This window comes from Zea mays, chromosome 3, assembly GCF_902167145.1.
Source record: "Zea mays cultivar B73 chromosome 3, Zm-B73-REFERENCE-NAM-5.0, whole genome shotgun sequence".
Classification (NCBI taxonomy): Eukaryota; Viridiplantae; Streptophyta; class Magnoliopsida; order Poales; family Poaceae; genus Zea; species Zea mays.
The window spans coordinates 7,585,220-7,605,503 of NC_050098.1; the positions used below are offsets into that span (position 1 = coordinate 7,585,220).

Consider the following 20,284-nt stretch of genomic DNA (forward strand, 5'->3'; position numbering starts at 1 on the left):
CTTCGACTAACACTTTAATGTGGGCTAAGGCTATGTCTGAAGGCTTCATTTTAAGAATTGCAGTTTTGATTTTTCAACTTCACGGCAAGGTTCAAAAGCGTTTGGCTCGCACATAGACTTCAGCTTATGCAATACAATTAATTTGTACAAATTTTCTTTAATTATACTTGATGATTAACATGTGAACAAAGAGACATAAATGGACAGGTCATGAATCCTTTGAGGAGCTTCAAAAATTTCATAAAATTGACCTATAGTTTTAGTTTTTTTGAGGCTAGAACCCGTGGAGGATCTATTTGATAGAAAAGGCTAAAATAGACCTAAAATTTTTGAAGTGAAGCTCTTCCAAACAACCTAAACTTTAGCTCAGACATTAGCCATCCTGTTTGGATCATTGAGCGCTAAAATTTAGCAACTGGTTGTTAGCCCATGGATCCAAACGAGCCCTCAGCCGTCCATTTTAGCCCATGGATCCAAACGGGCCCTCGGCCATCCATCCACCACTACCGGTCCGCAAGTGACGCAACATCAGATACTACAGAAGGGTTTTGCATCACCCCGTGATTTGCTAAGCTGCAAGGGCACATCACCAGATTTTCACACCGATTTCTCAGTCTATCAGCCTTGCTGTTAGTGAAAACCCTGGAGCATGTTAATAATATAATAACTTGTTTTACCCATCTGATCACATACAAGAGGCTTTTGCGTCTCCCTGACTTTTAGTTGCCCCCCTCTGCCCATCTCAACAAACATCAAGGGCCAGGGCACGGTAGCAATAGAACAACAAATCCACATCCCTCCGATGTCTCTCTTAGGTTAGCTTTTGACATTGTTTATAAACTCTATGGTGTCTAAATCCTACAAAGAATGGATCAAGAACACCTTTTATATATACAACAGAACACCGGTTGCAACTGCACATTATCAGCGGGGGATGCGGAAGTATGCGTCTATATAACCTCTGTAGCTGCTTCTTTGGTCTGGTCAATAAAGAAAGGCCTTGCTGCCCGCACTCTTTCCTTTTATCAACTCACAAAAAATCGAGTTGTAAAAAGCTTTCCAGAAGGACCTCAGTTACACCAGGTGTCATGACTGCCAAAAGATGTTTGGGTCGTTGCTATATACCGCACGGTCTTGAATCTCTAAATTAGCAACGTGCCAATCAACAAGCCTTGCTTGAATGCATTTCAACACCATGAGTCCAGTTGGGAAGAGCCACCAACTGCTTTCATCCCTGGAAAGATTTCATGACATGTGGCTTAACCGCATACAACTCTTAGAAGATGCTAGTGGGCAGGCGAAGGAAATTATGCTTACGTTCCCAGGTTCCAGGGCTGCACGCTTGGGTGTGTTTTGGTTGATGACTTATAATGTACAAAACCACATATGAAAGCCACAACCTAGGGATTAACAAGCACAGGGAGAAAGTTATAGAGGTGTAACACTTGATATAACATTGGAATGTAGGTGGTTGAAGAATACTTACGACATTGACCAGTGAAGTTATGTTCCACAATGCATATACACGAGCAAGGCCTGCTGATCGCCTCGGTCCATGACTAAATAGAGCATTTATACCAGCAGGAAAAGGCGACAAAATCCCAAGAGGTAGAATGAACAAAACCAAGAGAACATCGACCATAGAATACGAATACAGCTGGAGAAAAGTAAGCAAAACTAAGCTGAAATCTGCAAGAAGCAGTATTGAGATTACCAGACCAACAAGATCCTGCAGTTAAGAACAGAACCAAGATCAGCACAAAATGAAGAGATTAATAATTATTCTGTGGACAGGAACAATGGCAGAGAAAGACCTGGTGCCCAACTGGTTTCGAATTGTGCAAGATAAGAGAAAATGGGTAAAATAAATCTCTCCTGTCGTTTAGCGTCCTTAAGCTATTACTATCGAGAACTCCACCAGTGATCCTTCTGCGCATTAGAGCATCCTTAATCCTGGACTGACTGAGTTGAGTCTCAACAAGCATGTTTTGTGTTCTGTGTGGTGTAATAATAAGCCATCATAAATAATAATGATGAAAAACAAGATCAATTACAAACATAAAAACGCATAATAACTCACGGTGTCTGTTGCTCTGTTTTTATTCTAGGGCTCCCATCAGGTTCAGTAAGTGCAGCATCTCCTTCAACAGCATAAACAAGAAGACCAAATTGGCAGTACCCTAGTGCTGTAGCTTGAAACCAGGCAAGATCAACGCGGATACCATTCTCAGCTAAAGAAGGATTCGCGTGAGTTTCAAGCCAGTTGATGACTGGAAGACACGTTACTTTCAGATTTCCACAGCGAACCAAACGCAGCTGTGCATTCAATCCAGCTACAAGACGGTGCCATATCCATGAGGGAACAGCCTGTAACAGATATGGCGTGAGTTCCTGAGAAAAAGTGTAAGGACATGAGCAGTTCAATATGAAAGATATTAAAATGATACCTGGCTCATAAGACTAGTAAGCACACTATCACTATTAAGTAAAAACGGAGTCATGTAACTTCCATCGCCTCCAAAGATAAGAGACATTGGAAACCTTTGACGAAGACGAGGTGGAAGATCAGGCCTCTTTTCATCTCCCCCAAGGAAGAAATCTAAATACCCTAGCATTAAATCTGGGGTTGCAGTCACCTAGAGATTGCAAAAGCAGAAATCAAATAAATGATAGGCTGGAAGATAATATTCCATCTTTGGAAACAAGAATGAACATAAACAGTATACAATTGACCAAACAGACACTAGAAATTATAAAAGGATAATCTACAGATGGTATATATAAATCTGGATGTGATTCTAGGGGGCAAATAAATTTGGTGACAAGCATTTAGATTTGTAGACAGTACTAGTATAAACGCAGTAACCCTTGCTTCTACTCAAAGTAGCATGTTTAAGTACCGTTTCCAATCATGTAAGTTTTTGGAGGCCTCCCTTCGGCTAATAACTAAATATTTGTCACTTATAGTAGTATAGGTAGTCTCAGTGTGCGAGCAGCACCGTAAGGTTCCAACTTTAAGAGCTTGAAGTGTTTAAAATTTATGAGCAAGACCAAGAGCTTTAAAGATATTTGAATTTTCTGAGAAACCAAGTCAACCTTGAGGCCTTCATAGAGTGCACGTGAACGGCAAGACCGTAAGCATGAATGATCATATTCAGAGCGAACAAATTCACGAAGTCTCTGTAATTTCTTTCTCCTACGCCACTGCTGCCATGACCAAGCCACGGGGTACGCAAGTATACAAAGAATACTGTAAATAGATCCTTCCCACCATTGATAAGCTGCAAGGGTGTTTATCTCATCGACAAATCTATTAAATGCATCTTCATATCTGACAACAAAGATAGAGCAAAATTAGAACACCTTTTCAAGTATTTCTGATAGTATTTCCTACAGGCAGATTGAAATGGTTATTTGACTCAAAATAATGACTCGACAGAGCTTAAGGGTGGTAAAAGAAAAGGACCACAAAGGTTGGATCCGATTGAGTATTATCTAGGTTCACTTGTGAACAAGCACACATACACGATCTCTGTTATTTGTTCTGGCGGACTGTGTGGGAGATGCCAAGGTTCACTGAAGGTGTTGGGACCCATGAAATACATCCTGTGTACATGACCGTGTGACTCTTCAGCCCTATTAGTTTCAATGACCTGTGTAATTATCAAATTTTTATCAGAATTCAGGAGGTGCATGGCGTTTAAGATGTGAGATATGCAGAAAAGGTATGAAGTACCTCATTTAGTGATTCTAGGAAGGGAAAGGAATGATCAATTTGGGACCCTTGCTGAGTTGGTGCTGGCCCAGGTAACTCATCAGTGCCAACAAATTTCATACGAGCAACACTTAAAACAAGAGCTAACAAGATAAGGAGGCCTGAAAGAAAAAGACCAAATAGCCAAGGTCCCCCAAAAGTATATATTAACTCCTCCAGAGCTGTATAACAGTGAGGCATGCGATATCTGTCAGACATGCATCTGTAGGGACATGGAGTTTCAGCAGCACCTCCTGAAAAATGTAAGCAAGGTATATTCAAGTGAAGTAACAGATGTGTCTGAATTAACTAGGCAGGACAAGATCTACAAATTTAGAAAAAATGTGAAACGCTATAAACCAAATCCATATGAAAACATGAAAAACAATGGTCAACAAATTATAGGTGTTGGGTGGGTGGGTGGGGGGATGGGGGGAGGGCAGCAACTTATAGAAAGTTAAATCAATTTTTTGTTCGCAGGTAGCCCTTCCACTTTGTGTTATGGCGGCAGTTAGGGTTGAGAAGGAGAAAGGGGGGTGATCGGGGCCTTGCCCACTGCCTAGCAAGAAAGGACTTCTAAATCCTGCTTGATTAAATTGATACATCTCTCCTTATATGAGGGTAAGGAAGAAACCATTATCCAACACAGGCCCAATAAGCTCATGACATACAACTCTAACATATGGTAGCGGTTAGGGTTGAGAGGGAGAGAGGGGCCAGCCAGGGGCCTTACCTATGGCCAAGCAAAAGTGAACTAATTCATGTTTGATTAGATTGATACATCTCTCCTTATATAGAGAGGATACTTGACCCCTGAAGGGAGAAACCCTTATATCTATTTAACTCTAACATTAATGGGGTACAGTTACACTGCCAACCAGGCATGATAAGCCCATGATATAAACCTCTAACAACGACACCCCAAAAACAAATAAGAATTTTTTTTTGAAAGGAGATTTTACTCAGCTTTTAAGAAAGCAATAACAGAAGTAGCTACATAGAGCACACCCCACAGCGTTGAACTGGGATAACCAGTTAATCAGGGAAGCTCCACACATGACACCCATGACCACCAAAAAAAAGAACAGACCCTCCACTAAGAACTGAGACTTCATATCACCAGCTTAAAAACAAATAAGAATTACCTCTGACATTTATGTATATAGCACGGTGAGGGAGTTCACCAGGAGGGCATGGAAAGCATAAAGATTTAGAAGATCCAGTAACATTTTTGTATGTTCCCAAAGGGCATTCCTGCAATTTATGAAAAACAATTACCACAGCATAAAGTAGCACTGGAGTTACATGGCCACTGGCCACTCCAGAACTAAGGGAAATAATAGTTATGCAGTTATGCTTATGGAATTACTCAATATTTACCAAACCAAAAAATAAACCAAGATATTACACATTATCATGATATAGAACATCTAGGCCATTTTGTGTATGAATCAACCAAACTTCACTGCTTATGGAATGCAACAAGATATAGGGTACAACGTGTTTGGAACATATAAATAAGTTATACCTTGCAAAATGTTCCATAAAGACCCTTTGGGCAAGCTTTTCCTGTGACCGTTCCATTGCCACCAGAATATCCCAGCCCTTTGCTGACTCCTCCACTGTATAATACATAGTTAGTATACAAACAATATATAAATATAACTCAAAACATTACGGTTATGCCAGACATTTTAGTATCTACAGGTGATGAAAGAAAAAATTTAGAAAATCAAAACTAAGCTGTATCGTTCACATCACATCTCAACTGTTCTCCAGTATATAGGATGAAATGACTCCAACAAGCCAATACAAGGGAAAAAAGAACAAATAAAAAATCTGCATGACAATGGCACTATCCATAAAGTTGATGATAAAGTAGCAGAGCCCCTAATTAGAAGTTCCAACAATCAAGGAATACAGTATAAAATTGTTGTCAGGGCCCAAGCCCGCTACAGTAACGTCACTACTGTAGCACACCCTCAAGTAGATTGGGTACAGATAATGCTAGTTTGGAATAAGATGAGAATTAGAGATAAGATTAAATCTAGTGCTTAGAGGTCAAGTAACCCTCTCTATATAAGGAGAAGGATTGTATCAATTGAAGGTAAGCAAGAGATTAGAAGGAAATCACTTCTCTCTTGCCGGCCGTGGGCAAAGCCCTACAGCCGGCTTCTCCTATGCCCCATTCGTACTCGATGCGCCACGTCCCCAGTAGGATCCGCAATCCTATCAACCCACCAGATCCTGATCATAACAATCTGGTATCAGAGGCCTCGCCGATCCTAGGATGTCGAACAACCCTCCCCAGCCTTTTGTTCCCCCGACAACGGGCCCCATCCCGGCGACCTCCGGGGCAGCAGCCGCCACCAGCACGTCGCCCACTACGCCCGTGTCGCAGGACTTCTTCATGTCGTTCTAGCGGCAGGTGCTGGACTCCCAGACGTTGATCATCAACCACCTGTCGGTGTTGACCGCCCGGTTGGGGCGATCAAGGTATAGTCTGTGTCGGCCTCGTCCGTGATCGATCTTTCATCGTTGTCCCACATCTTCCCCTCCGCTGTGCAAGATTACCCATACGGCCCTCCCGGCTATGCGGCGCCCTCTCTGCCCTGTCAGCCGTTGTGAGACGACTGTCGCCCTCTGTGCCGACCCTGCTACAGTATGGCCTACCATGGTTCGAAGGCATTCTGGCCCTTCCAACGTCGATTCCAATCATCCCAGAGGTCTTCTCTGCGCCACATATCATGCATGCGAGTTCGGTGTCCGACCCTTTTCCGCTGACGATCAACTGGCTGCCGCCACAACCAGACAGCAGGCTCCTGACCGCCGAGGAGAGCAGCAGTCTGGGGTTGCTTCCCACCACTCCTTCACTGATCCCATCGTTCACCGCCCCCATGTCTGTGCTACCACAGCAGCACTGCGATGGCGTCTTCTACGGGGGTGTGGATGGCATCCGGGTGGATGGCATCCGGGCATCGACGACGCAACTACAGCGGTGGTACGCTGCCTCCTAGCGCGTCGGTAAGGACAGCGCCCCATCTTCAAGCAGTGATAGCCAGTCGTCCTAGCAACCTTGCAGTAACTGACGGAGAGGAAGGCAATTGTGCGTGTTAGAGTGTTAGGCCTGTTAAGGCTAGGCCCATGTGGCCCATGTAAACACTATATAGCTAACCTGTTGGGTTAGCCCTAATCTATGGAATATTCACTCCAATATGGTATCAGCCTGGTTTCCATCCCTACAGCCGCCGCTGCCCTAGCCCTAGGGTTTCTGGCGCCGCCACCCTCCCTACAGCCGTCGCTGCCCTCGCCCTAGGGTTTCTGGCGCCGCCACCCTATCCTAGGGTTTCAGCCACCGCCGCCAGACTCCAGCCCAAGGCTTCCGCCGTCGCCGCCCTCCTCCTGGCGGCCCTGACTGACTGGCACCGTGCCCCTGCTACGCCGCGCCTGGCCGCGTCCAGCCGCGGCCCCGACGCCGCCGTGCGCGCCCTCAGCCGCGCAAGGACCGGCCGCGCCGCCCAGGGCGCCTCAGCCGCCGCCACTTCTTTCCCGGTGCGCCCATGGCTGGTCAGCAGGGCTGTTTGGCTTGCCATCGAGGGCCAGTTCATGGGCAACGCCGAGGCCCGGGCTCTCCGCCTCGACGCCGCTTTTCACACCTTCGTCCAGGGGGACCTCAGTGTCAGTGCGTACTGCCGCAAGATGAAGACCATGGAGGACTCACTTGGCGATCTGGGCTGCCCCGTGGAGGACCGCATCCTAGTCCTCAACGTCCTCCGCGGCCTCGGCGATCGCTACACCCACCTCCGGTCGTTGATCATGCGCCAGCGCCCCTTTCCTACCTTCCTCCAGGTTCGCGACGACCTCGCGCTGGAGGAGATCACTCTGGGTGCTCATGCTGCATCGATCTCCGGCCCGAGGTCCTCGTCCTCTTCGACAGCACTGGCGGCTTTCACCCCGACCCGTCCGCCTACTCCGTCATAGTATGCCCTTGGCCCTCGCCCTCCCGGGCCGAGCATGGGCGGCGGGGGTCGAGGTGGCGGAGGCGGGGGCGGTGGTGGTCCTCGCCGCCGTGGTGGCCGCGGTGGTGGTGGCGGTGGTGCTCGTGGCCACGTATCGACGCCAGGACCCCAGCAGAGTGCGCCTTGGCCCACTTTCCACCACCCGTGGTCAGGGCGCATCTCCATGTGGCTGTTCCAGGGGCCAGGCTCGGCCTCCGGTGGCCATGTTCGCTGGTGCGCAGCCAGGGTTCGCCTTCGCCTCTCCGTCGCCCTGGACCTCGACACCTGCCGCTTCGTCGTGGCCCACGCCTCCGGCTACTCCACCGTCCGGGCTGGTTGGTTGGGACGCGGCCGCCCTGGCTGCCTTCCAGACTCCTACTCTGACTCCGCCAATGGGTCCCGAGTGGATCGCGGACACCGGTGCTACCTACCACACCACCCCCGACCCTGGTATACTCACCTCTGTTCGCCCTCCTTCTTCCTCTCTCCCCTCGTCCATCATGGTGGCGAATGGCTCGTGTCTTCCTGTCACATTTGTGGGTGCCGCCGGCCCTCCCGGCTCTTTTCGCGTTCCCGATGTTCTTGTCGCTCCTTCTTTGGTCCACAATCTTCTTTCTATTCATCGGTTTACTGCTGATAATTCTTGTTCTGTCGAGTTTGACTCTTTTGGTCTTACTGTGAAGGACTCGGCAACTCGGCGCCCCCTCCTCAGATGTGACAGCACCGGCCCCCTCTACACCCTTCGGCTTCCGCACGCCACATCTTCTTCGTCTTCGTCACCTGACACAGCTGCTGTTTTTGCTGCCGCCACGTCTTCTACCACCTGGCATCGTCGCCTTGGTCACCCCAGACGCGATGCCTTGATGCAGCTTACTCGTAGTGCCACTATCCCATGTACTAGATCCCATGATGAGCATCTTTGTCATGCGTGCCAATTAGGCTGCCATGTTCGTCTTCCTTTTTCTTCTTCTTCCTCACATGCTACTCATGCATTTGATCTTGTACACTGCGATTTGTGGACTTCACCTATTACCAGTATGTCAGGCTACAAATACTATCTTGTGGTGCTTGATGATTTTTCTCATTATGTGTGGACTTTTCCTTTGCGTGCCAAGTCTGAGACTTTACCCGCCCTCCGCCACTTCTTCGCCTGGGTGTCCACTCAGTTCGGCCTCACCATTAAGGCCGTTCAGTGTGACAATGGTCGGGAGTTCGATAACTCCACCTCTCGTGACTTCTTTCTCTCCCACGGGATGCAATTGCGGATGTCTTGCCCGTATACCTCCTCCCAGAACGGCAAGGCTGAGCGCATGATCCGCACGACCAACGACACCATCCGCACTCTTCTTCTCCAGGCGCACCTTCCGGCTCGTTTCTGGGCCGAGGTCCTCCACACCTCTACCTACCTCCTCAACCGTCTCCCTTCCACTGCGTGCCCGGCCCCCACTCCTCACCAGGCACTCTTCGGTACCCCTTCGCGCTATGACCACCTCCGTGTCTTCGTGTGTGCTTGCTACCCGAACACCGCTGCCACTGCTCCTCACAAACTAGCACCCCGTTCCACCCTCTGTGTGTTTGTCGGGTACTCCCCGGACCACAAAGGCTACCGCTGCTTTGACCTCTGCTCTCGCCGGGTCCTCATCTCTCGCCATGTGGTGTTTGATGAGTCTGTATTTCCCTACTCCTCCACCACCACACCACCCTCCTCTGACCCTGACCTTGACCTCTTCACTCTCTTTCAGACTGACGCGGTGGTCGAGCCACCTCTCCTTCCTCTCTCTACAGGTACTCGCTCACCACCTGTCGGCCCTACTCCCGGCCCGGTACCTTGCTCGAGTTCGGTGGTGTCGCCTACGGTGGTGTCGCCTCCCCGCGGAGCCCGGTCTCCGATCGCCCCCGGGCCGAGCGAGGGTGGTGGGACTGAACCGCCTACGGGGCCGTCGGTGACGACCCCTCCGGCCCGCTTCGCCCAGCCGGTGCGGGTCTACCAGCGTCGGCTGCCGCCGCCGGGGTTCGCACCTCCACCGTCGCCGCCCCTGCCGCTGTCATCGCCGATAGCCCAGTCCCCGCCAGGGACACCTACACCTCCGCCGCGGCCACCCGCGGCCCGTGTCGAGACGCCGGTGTACCATCCACCGCTCCTTCATCGCGACCCGCGGCATGTCCACCCGATGGTGACGCGGCACGCGGCCGGTACCCTGCCGCCCCGTGTCCTGGCGGCCACGACCGCAGACTCACAGGTTTCTCCGGTACCCTCCTTCGTCCGCACCGCCCTGCTGGACCCCCACTGGCGTCAGGCGATGGAGGAGGAGTACGCGGCGCTCGTCGCCAACCAGAAGTGGGATCTGGTGCCCCGTCCGCCCGGCACCAACGTCGTCACCGGCAAGTGGATCTGGACACACAAGCGACGGGCCGATGGTACCCTGGACCGGTACAAGGCTCGCTGGGTTCTTCGGGGCTTCACTCAGCGCCCCGGAGTCGACTACGATGAGACCTTCAGCCCGGTTGTGAAGCCGGCCACCGTCCGCACGGTGCTCTCGCTGGCCCTCGCTCGCTCATGGCCAGTTCACTAGCTCGACGTCAAGAACGCCTTCCTGCACGGCGCCCTCACCGAGATCGTCTACTGCTGTTAGCCTGCGGGGTTCGTGGACTCCTCTCGCCCTGACATGGTCTGCCGGCTCAACAGGTCCCTCTACGGCCTCAAGCAGGCCCCCCGGGCGTGGCACTCCAGACTGGCTACATTCCTGGTGACACTGGACTTCGTGGAGGCCAAGTCCGACACGTCTTTGTTCGTCCACCATCATGGCGCAGAGACTGCCTACTTGCTACTGTACGTGGATGACATTGTCCTCACCGCCTCCAGTCCGTCTCTTCTTCGCCGCTTCGTCGACGCGCTTCAGCGGGAGTTTCCGGTCAAAGATCTGGGCGTGCTTCACCATTTCCTGGGGGTCACTGCTGAGCCTCGCCCCTCAAGACTCCTCCTTCACCAGCGACAGTATACTCTTGACATTCTGGAGCGGGCCCAGATGAGTGACTGCAAGACCTGCTCCACCCCAGTCGACACGCAGGCCAAGCTCTCTGAGGCCACGGGTGACCCAGTCGCGGACCCCATCGGCTACAGGAGTCTTGTCGGTGCCCTTCAGTACCTCACCTTCACCAGGCCGGACATCTCCTACGCCGTGCAGCAGGTCTGCCTCCATATGCACGACCCTCGGGAGCCCCACCTTGCGGCGCTCAAGCGCCTCCTCCGCTACCTCCGGGGCACCGTCGACTACGGACTGCTTCTTCACCGGTCTACCTCCTCCGAGCTGGTCGTCTACACTGATGCTGACTGGGCCGGGTGCCCAGACACTCGGCGCTCCACCTCCGGCTACGCTGTCTTCTTAGGCGGCAACCTAGTGTCCTGGTCGTTGAAGCGCCAGCCGGTCGTTTCCCGCTCAAGTGCTGAGGCGGAGTACCGTACCGTGGCCAACGGCGTGGCGGAGGCTGCGTGGCTCCGGCAGCTCCTTACCGAGCTTCACAGTCCCCTCTCCAGGAGCATGGTGGTCTACTGCGACAACGTCAGCGCGATCTACCTCTCCACCAACCCAGTGCAGCACCAGCGGACCAAGCATGTCGAGATCGATCTACACTTCGTCCGTGATTATGTCGCCGCCGGTACTGTTCGGGTCCTCCACGTCCCGACCACCTCCCAGTTTGCCGACATCTTCACCAAGGGTCTTCCGTCCTCGACCTTCGCCGAGTTTCGCTCCAGCCTCAACATCAGTAGTGGCTAGTTGAGTCTGTGGGGGGATCCTATTGTGTGATGTACTTCTTTTTGAGTCCAGTCTGTGTACTCTGCTGCGTCGGACGTCCAGACTGCGGGGGGGGGGGGGGGGGGGGGGGGGGGGTTAGAGTGTTAGGCCTGTTAAGGCTACCATGTGGCCCATGTAAACACTATATAGCTAACCTGTTGGGTTAGCCCTAATCTATGGAATATTCACTCCAATAGTGCGGGCGAGTGCCTGCGAGGTGTCTGCAGCGGTGCGGCTGCAGCATGTGGCCTCCTAGTGCGCAAGAGGTTGCAGGAGGTGCGCCCGCAGATGCTCGGGGCAGCCTTGGTGGCGGTTGACCTCGACACACGGTGCGCGACGAGCATCAGCAACCGCGTCGACCGGCTGTCTCCAAGTGCGAGCATGGTGCGTGTCCCGCGAGCAACGAACTCCAATTCTACGCTCCTTGTCATCAGGCGCACTGCTTAGCGCCACCACATTCCACTACCGACTCCCGCGAGAGAGCCTCCGCTAGTCATTGTTGTGACCCATTCCAGGTGGCCATCCATCATCCATGTGCTCCCCTTTCGTCCAGATGGCATCCATGGGATCCAGGTGGCTGCACACATACAGGTCCAGTGCGCGAAAGGTGCCTGTCTCATCTTAAGAGGTCAAAAAAAAGTGTCGCAGTCTATTTTAGATTCAGAATAATAAAAGAAGTCGAGATCTAAAAGGCTTATTTTTAGGTGTTAGGTTTGTGTCTAGCAGAGTCATCGTTAGGTTGCAGCTCGAGGACGACCTGCTTGTCTAGGAGGGGTGTAGTTTCAGGGCCCAAGCCGCTACAGTGACGCTGGTACTGTAGCATACCCCTCAGATAGGTTAGATAAAGATAAGACTAGTTTGGATTTTGGAATAAGATGATAATTAGAGATAAGATTAGATCTAGTGCTTAAAGGTCAAGTAACCATCTCTATATAAGGAGAAAGATTGTATCAATTGAAGGTAAGCAAGACTGCAAGAGATTAGAAGGAAATCTCTTCTCTCTTGCCGGTCGTGGGCAAAGCCCTGCAACCGGCCTCCCCTGCGTCCCATCCTTACTCGTTGTGCCACATCCCCGGTAGGATCCGCAATCCTATCAACCCACCTGATCCTGATCCTAACATCGTTTTCCATCTTCTCCTTGGTTTGTTGCCTCATAATGTCAATTGTGAATCATATCATACTAATCAAATGAGACTGGATATGAATAGCATTAAAAAAAACATGGTTAAAATTCGAAGTAAAATGCAAAAAGTTTATAGATTGTACTGATAAGGCATCAAATGACCAAAAACAGCAAATTAATCTTCTATAAATTATAATAGAATACTAGAGAAAGGATCAAACAAGACCTTGCAAGTATTGATCCCTTAACAGCTGCAACAGGCACATACTCATCTCCAGTAGGAATGTTAGACCAATGGAAATGAATCCTTCCCCCTCCACCTCCACCACTACCAGCATTTCCGAAGCCACCAACACTTGAGAGGACAGAGCTTTCAGCTAAGGACAAAGTATGCACAAATAGAAGAATTGTGCCCCCAGAACCACCACCAGGTCCTCCAACAGAGCCATTAGTATAGCTACCACCATTTGATTCTACTGAGCCATAGAGGGCAAGACTTGGCAAAGAATACTCCCATGAGCCCATCGCTGGAGAGCAGTTACAAAAACATTTAAAAAGACAATATTAAGACATGCTATGAGTCAAAAAAATGAGAATAGGAGCATATGCAGTACCTATTATACCCCCACCAGCTGTGGACAACTCGGTAGAGTCATTCCCACTGCCACTGCCAAGTTCACAAGGTAGATCAGCATTGCCATAGATAGCTCCACCCTCAGCAAGGTTTCCCTTATAAAAACCATCCCCGCCTTTTCCACCATGTCCACCACCACCACATATACCTCTGCTTAACATTTTCCCTTGCCCTACTCCAGTTCGACAGCCTAAATTTGAAAGGATCATCTCAAAATGAAGAAATAGCAACCATACAGACATATGGACACACAGGCATTTTCAAGCACCATGAAAAATGGAAAAGGCTACTATGTTCCTCTTAAGCCAAAGAAGTAGCATTAAGAACCACATATAAAATGGAAAGAGCAAGGAGATATTATTAAAGTTTAACATTATATAGAGCAACTCCTCTGAACAACAATATAGAGTGCAACTATATATGGTTCTGGCAAAAAAAATATTATATCATGACATGTCAATAGGCTGGGTGCTAGCTGCTTATCATTGTTGAAATATGTTTACTATAAATAGCTTAAAGGTCTTAGTGGGTGTGCCGCTCTCCATGGTTATAATGGTGCCACGGTGAGGCGAGTCGCCAGCCGGGCGCCTGGACGCTTAGGCACACATTTGTCCAGCAGCAAGTATGCAACATTCATGGCCAGGCGCGGGAGACGTGGGTGGTCGGGCGCAGGCGACGCAGGCACGCCTGCCCAGGCAACGCGGGAGGCACGGGGGCAGCCAGCCGGCGGGCTGCCCAGGCAGGTGGCCTGGTGGCTGGCGGCAGCAGGGGAAAGAATAGGAACAAGTACTGGCCTATGGGCGCATAGGGCACAAGGCAGGCCCATTGAAGCCAACTTCAGCAGCTAGGGACGACGCAGCGTCGCCTGGGAGCCTGCCTAGTCGCCGTGGTGTCGTCTAAGGTGACCAGGTGTCCGCCTAACTAGGTTTAGGCAACGCGACTGGGCATGGCGTCCATTGCCGGCCGCATGGATGCCTAGGCAATGCCGTGATAACTATGCCGCTCTCTTTGCTTAGAAAAAGGCTCAGCAATTTTTTACAAGAACTCTGAACTCTAATGGCTAAGCTAATGACATGAGCCTTCAGAGGGATACAAGCTATCCCTTGGTCCCCATAAATTAGAACTGCATACAAGAGGCAACAAGCCAACAGAGAATTCCTTCAGAAGTACAAAACTAACAAATTACCCAAGCCTGATGCGCTGATGGTTCCAGATGTATGCACAGTGACACTTCTTGCCCTATTGAAATGAATTACAGTTCCTTGTACGAGACCCCAGACATCAATATCTTCAACACGACAGACCTAAATAGGAGAAAGATACCATAAGCTGCATCTTATGAGAGAATCTATCTGGGAGCTGCATGCGAGTGTTCAAAAATTGAGTGTACCTGAAGGGTAAATGACAATGAAGAATTTAGATTGCAATCTTCTGGTGGATGAATTATTTCCACAGGGCAGCTATCAGCTTCACAATTCAGCTTTGGGGCCCTAATAGATGCGCAAGAGCTTATTAATGAGCAAAAAGATTTCCAACATAAAAAATAGGGAAAAAGAATGTCTCTATGTGATAGCTGAAGGTAAAAGTATTTACACATCATCGCTACTTCTGTTTACAAGTGGGCCCCGTAAAACAGAACCAGGTCCAACCTACAAAATGAATATTTATCACTATTCTTTCTTTAACTGGTCACAGAAGCGAAAAAGAACATAATATCTCATGTGACCACATATTGAACATTCAACCCGGGTAGTTGTAAATTTGAATTGTGTGTACAGGAAAAACCCATCAGCAGTATAGTATGACACAGCAGACACCAGACAGCAAACAAGACAACACACAAAAGTATGACAGTCATTACAGCAGTATAACTATTGCTTAGATACACTTAAAATAAGTGGGGACATATGACTGAAACCATTACGATTAGCATTGCTATAAAAATTACCTGTACTGGCAATCAAAAAAAATGACCAGTACTGCATCTTTGGTTTGACTAGAGCAGTGCAGCACTGTAGAGTTCAAAATGTGAATTGCTATGCGATACGCTAAGATTGCAGCAATAAACAAATACATCAGAAAGGTGATGGCTAAAAAAGACACTGATGCTGAAAAGCATATATATCATACTTGTATGCTGTAGAACAGCGAAAGAATAAGGTGTTGCGCCTCAATTGTGTCTCCGTCCCCAGACAAATTTAGGAGACCTTGGCCCCGAACTCCAAGATTAGCATTAGAGTGTATCACAGATGATTCCTGAAAACATATGAGCAATAGTTATACATACTGAGCACAAGCAGCAAAATAGGAAGAGCGGTAATTAACATTGGACCAACTAGAAACCTTCAGAACTATCAGGTTGCTAGCATCCAACAAAGATGTTGCAACTATCGAATCTCCACCGCCATCAATTTCCATTCTGGAGTTCCACATAAGGAGCATCTTTACAGACATTCTCAAAGCACCGAACACCTAGAAAAAATCAAGTTAAATGTACTTGTAAAGCAGATACAATGTAGATGAATAATTGAATATCACAAGAAACCAACAGGGAAAATACCTTGATTGTTGAGTCACTCATAAGAAGCTCCTCAGCCATCAGTTCAAACTCCGAGTATGGATAACGAGTGAGACCAAAAGTTAGAATAGCACCAGAAAGAAGGCTAAGTTGCCCTTCGACCTGAAAATTATAAATAAGAAGTCCCATACTTCAAATTTTAGAAAGAAAACATGATCAACCCTAATATAAGAAGCAACTCCACAATAGGCTTATTTCTCATTATAGAAAAGCACCATGCATGACTTATGCAACTTATATGTGACATTGATTTATGGAGATGTAAAGAGCTTCAGTTACAACAGAGTACAAAAAATAAATAGAACATCAAGACTCCAGTATGTGCAGCCATATAGTCATCAGATTTGAAATGTAAAATAGTTGAGGTTTCTTTTTTGTTCGACATTATATGAGAACATCACATCTACACTTTCGTACTTTGCATTGTGAACACCACATGCACTTCCGTAATTCACCATTGAGACATTGCCACATTGATTCGTACAGCCTATGTTTACAACCAAAATGCATATATGTATTCATAAAGGATATATAATTTGACGATAGACTGAAGAGCAGGAAAGCATAAGACTATAGACCTCAACAAGAAAATGTCAGAAAACCAATTAAATGTTACAAAAGACATCATGGTTGGTACTTGGTAGAGTGTTAATCAAGATAGCATTACAAAGCCACATACCTGAACGCGACTCCAGAGCAAGGGGACAGCAACTTTGGCACGATTTCTTACAAAAACATTTGTCCACAGTGGTTGATTTGGAAACTCCAAAAGAAGAGTGTCTGTTTGTGTACTCAGATTGTTGTTACTGACAATAAGACTTTTTGGTACTGCTTCATAAAGAGTTCCAGCAGCTCCTGCATTATCTGGACAGCCTGAACTCCTTCCCCCTGAAAAAAATGACAGACATTAATTTCAAACAAAATAAAACAATAAGGTCATCTCATCTTAACAATAACTTTAGACGTGTGGTCTGTATCACAATCGCTAGAAAAATACCAAGAGTAGGAGTTTCATGGCACACATTTCACATATGGAGGTTAAGAGTTAGAGTGAAAAGGAACAGTACAATGCTTCTATAGATAACTAAAAAAAATTTTATTGTCATGATACAAGCAGCACATGGCATGCAGATCTCCTGCAAATGTAGACCTGTTAAACCTAAATCACAAGAATACAAGAGAGAAGAAGTAGAGATCAATTCAGAGCGGATCCTAGATAGGTTTAGAATGAAGCAACAGCATACAACCAAAGGTAAAATAGCAGAACTGATAACCATAAAGTGAAACAGATAGTAAAGAACTATATGCATCTTTGATCTTTCTACTTGCAGTTCTTCAAACAGTGATAACTGTTAACACTAAAAACAAATCAAGTCAGAAAACAGAATTCAGTGTGAACTTAGAGAAAGTTACCGTGAACAAAAATCTGGGTGTCATCATGTCTACTAAAAACGTTAATAGAAACTCGCCCTCCACCTCCCCCAGCCAAACCATCACCCCCAGAGGCACTGATCTTGCCACCACCATGCCTGTTGCCAGCAGAGGATAAGAAGAGATGAAAAAAACTGCAATGGCTTACTAAATATCCTGAAGTACAAAACCTTATAATAAGCACTAAGCAGATCTAGTGATCTACAGCAAAACAAACTTGCAAATGAATAGAAATTCATCCACTGCCCCTTTTCTTACATAATAATATACCATTATGAGATTATGACTAGTATAGAACTATTGCTTGACTCACTCACCAATTAATCATGTGCATCACTCATCTACTCTCAATGAATCCATGAGGGTGATCCTATCTTACCCTAACTTTCTATGCACATAGAAATCCTAAAATCTTGGTGATTGGACAGAACTAAGTTTCAAAGCATAGCATCAAACTGACAGTGACTACACTGACACTAGGCTTCCCAAAAAATACAACAAACATGGATTCACAATTTAGAAATCTGAGAATTGTTGTTTCTTATTTCAGTATATCAAATAAATGAACTAATTTGCCCTAAATGCATATCTGCAAGGGGGAGAAGAGCGGCCTTCATCTATTGCCTCTTAGCCCACTATATCTGGGTACAAACATGGCCAAGAATGACTATTATGTCTGGTTCATTTAAACTACAGGACCTATCAATGCTTTCTGCTGGACTTCAGTTGGTAAATGTTTTTCAAACTTCAACTTAATTCCACTATATTTCTCACCAATTTATTCTGCTGGTCTTCCCAATTGGTAACTGTTTTCCAAATTCTACTTGACTCAGCTTGCATTCCCACATCTCAAATCACTTAGCATAAAGAAAGCAGAACAGAAAATCATTCCACAAACACTACTTGATTAACTAAGCTTGCATTCCCATATCTCAATTCACTTAGCATAAAGAAAGAAGAACAAAAAATCATTCCACAAACACTCACATCGATGCAGCCCTTATAAAGATGCTCCCTCCAGAACCACCACCACCCTTCTCATTGCTATCCCCACCGTTGGCGAGAACTGTGCCATTCATGACCAGGTCCTCAGCAAACAGCCACACGATGCCACCACCGTCACCACCATAGTCCTTCTCAACGCTGGTCGAGCCCCCTTTGCTCCCGTAGCTCCAGGGGTGTTCGAGGTCAGACCATGCATAGGCATCGCCGCCCCATGAATCCTCCTGCGTCTGCCCTTCCTTGACGAAGCAGCTGGCGCCACGACCACCGTGCCCGCCACCGTCGCCGTGCGTCCCCGTGGGAACGCCACTGGTCCGGTCTGGCGGATCACCAGCGAGCGCGGTGGTATTCACGACGACCGTGTCGGCGACCGTGATGTTGGTGGCAACCAGCGAGACCCTGCCGGCTGTGACGCGGACGCCGCGGCTGAGGCGCACCTCGCCTGAGAAATTGGCGGATATAACGCACCCGTACTTCTCGCAGGTCAGGGAGGCGCCAGAGAGGAGCACGAGGCTGCCGTTCCCCGTGATGTAGACGTCGCCGTCCAGCTCCACTTCCTCGGAGACCTCGCAGCGCGTGTGGAAGTCACCCTTCCCGTGGAGGTCCCCCTCACATGTCGCCGTCGGCGACGGCGGGTCCGGGGGCGGGAGCGGGGGCGACGGCGGCGAGTAGTCGTGCCACATCAGGATCGAGTACGGGTCCGGGTCCGCCCGATCTGAAGCCTCCGCTCCGCCGCCCCGGCCGAGGCCGCCGTTCCCGAGAACCGCGCCGAGCAGCAGCAAGAGTCGGAGATTGAAGAGGGGACAGATATGACAGGCCATGGAGGGCTCATCAGAATCCAGGCTCTAGGGGTTGGTAGCGCAGTACTGTCTCCGGACGCCGCGCTTGTAGTGGCCGCCGGCGATGGCGGCGGCGGCGGCGGAGGCGGGTGTTCCTGGAGTGGGTTTGGTGTCGATTTGGGTTTAACTCATTTTTCCCCTTTCGACTTTGCTCCGTTTCTCTCGCGCATTTTGATGTTCGTTTTTTGGAGAGGAAGGGTGTGGAGGGAGAAGGGTGTTACGCCGTTGGATTCACCTCTAGATTCGTATAGCAGGGGTCGGGACGTCGGGTTCGCTCGCGTGTGTGGACACAACACAAGTGGAGCACGAGCGGTGGGTTTTCTCACTTGTCTGTTTGTTTTTAAAATTTACTGCTCTTTACATTAGTCACATGCCGGTGCGTACAATTCCTATATATATTAAACTATATTATGGTAAAACACAAAAGTATATGTATTGAATTGGCTAGGTGAATGTAAATATAGTGTTTTTATAATTCTCTTGGTTAGATAATAAGGGCTTGTTTGATTGGGTTATAATATATCTAGATTATATAATCTCGTTTAGTTTAAAATAAAATATGCTGGCAGTCCCTAAACTTATGAACCTATATCAGACAGGTTTCTAAACTCTTAAGGGCTAGTTTGGGAACATCGTTTTTCCAAAGGATTACAATTTTCCCTTGAGAAAATGAACTAATTTCCCTTGGGAAAATTGGATTTCCTTGGGAAAACGGTGTTCCCAAACTAGCCCTAAAATGAAACAATAATCTAGTGTCATTTAGGTTCAAATGGGTGTGTGGCGCGTGTTTAGCTGACATGGCTTCGCCACAAAGTCGCCTACGTGGCTGGTAAAGGATTTTTTTTTGCACGCACCCCCTTGTAATCGCTTCAGAGTCCACGCCTTTTTTTTCAAAGTCTCAAAGACATGATACATTTGTCTCTCTTTTTATAGCTCATGCTTGTTTATCTTTCTAATTTCCTTGAGACGATAGCAAAAAAGGTTGGCACGTAATTTACGAGCTTCTCAAGAAAAAAACTGAAAAGGTTATGTATTTTTCTCAGACATGTAGAAATGTTATATATAACTATATTAAAACAATATATAAAAAATATATGAAACATATACCTACAACACATACATATACAACAA

General features: G+C 48.0%; 1 protein-coding gene across 1 annotated transcript; it reads right to left on the reverse strand.

Moving 5' to 3' along the window:
• Window positions 1-632: 632 nt before the first annotated feature.
• LOC100192491 (uncharacterized) lies at window positions 633-19,281 on the reverse strand. Its single transcript, NM_001350132.1, has 22 exons — window positions 18,300-19,281; window positions 17,295-17,410; window positions 16,561-16,769; window positions 15,864-15,983; window positions 15,647-15,775; window positions 15,434-15,559; window positions 14,897-14,952; window positions 14,694-14,793; window positions 14,490-14,607; window positions 13,284-13,493; window positions 12,896-13,196; window positions 5,283-5,376; window positions 4,900-5,008; window positions 3,737-4,008; window positions 3,526-3,653; window positions 3,097-3,331; window positions 2,448-2,636; window positions 2,081-2,367; window positions 1,815-1,995; window positions 1,487-1,729; window positions 1,318-1,400; window positions 633-1,234 (listed from the first exon to the last, which is right to left on the reverse strand). Exons 1-22 carry the CDS (start codon window positions 19,133-19,135, stop codon window positions 1,087-1,089), a joined length of 4,290 nt encoding a protein of 1,429 aa, NP_001337061.1. The 5' UTR covers window positions 19,136-19,281; the 3' UTR covers window positions 633-1,086.
• Between the last annotated feature and the right edge of the window lie 1,003 nt (window positions 19,282-20,284).

Excerpts from the sequence above, each read along its gene's own strand:
- LOC100192491 (NM_001350132.1), bottom strand. The coding sequence starts at position 19,135 with ATGGCCTGTCATATCTGTCCCCTCTTCAATCTCCGACTCTTGCTGCTG. Across the intron at positions 15,776-15,863 it reads TGAGTGACTCAACAATCAAG|GTGTTCGGTGCTTTGAGAAT; the intron begins GTATTTTCCCTG and ends GATTTTTTCTAG. Across the intron at positions 5,009-5,282 it reads TTTATGGAACATTTTGCAAG|GAATGCCCTTTGGGAACATA; the intron begins GTATAACTTATT and ends CATAAATTGCAG.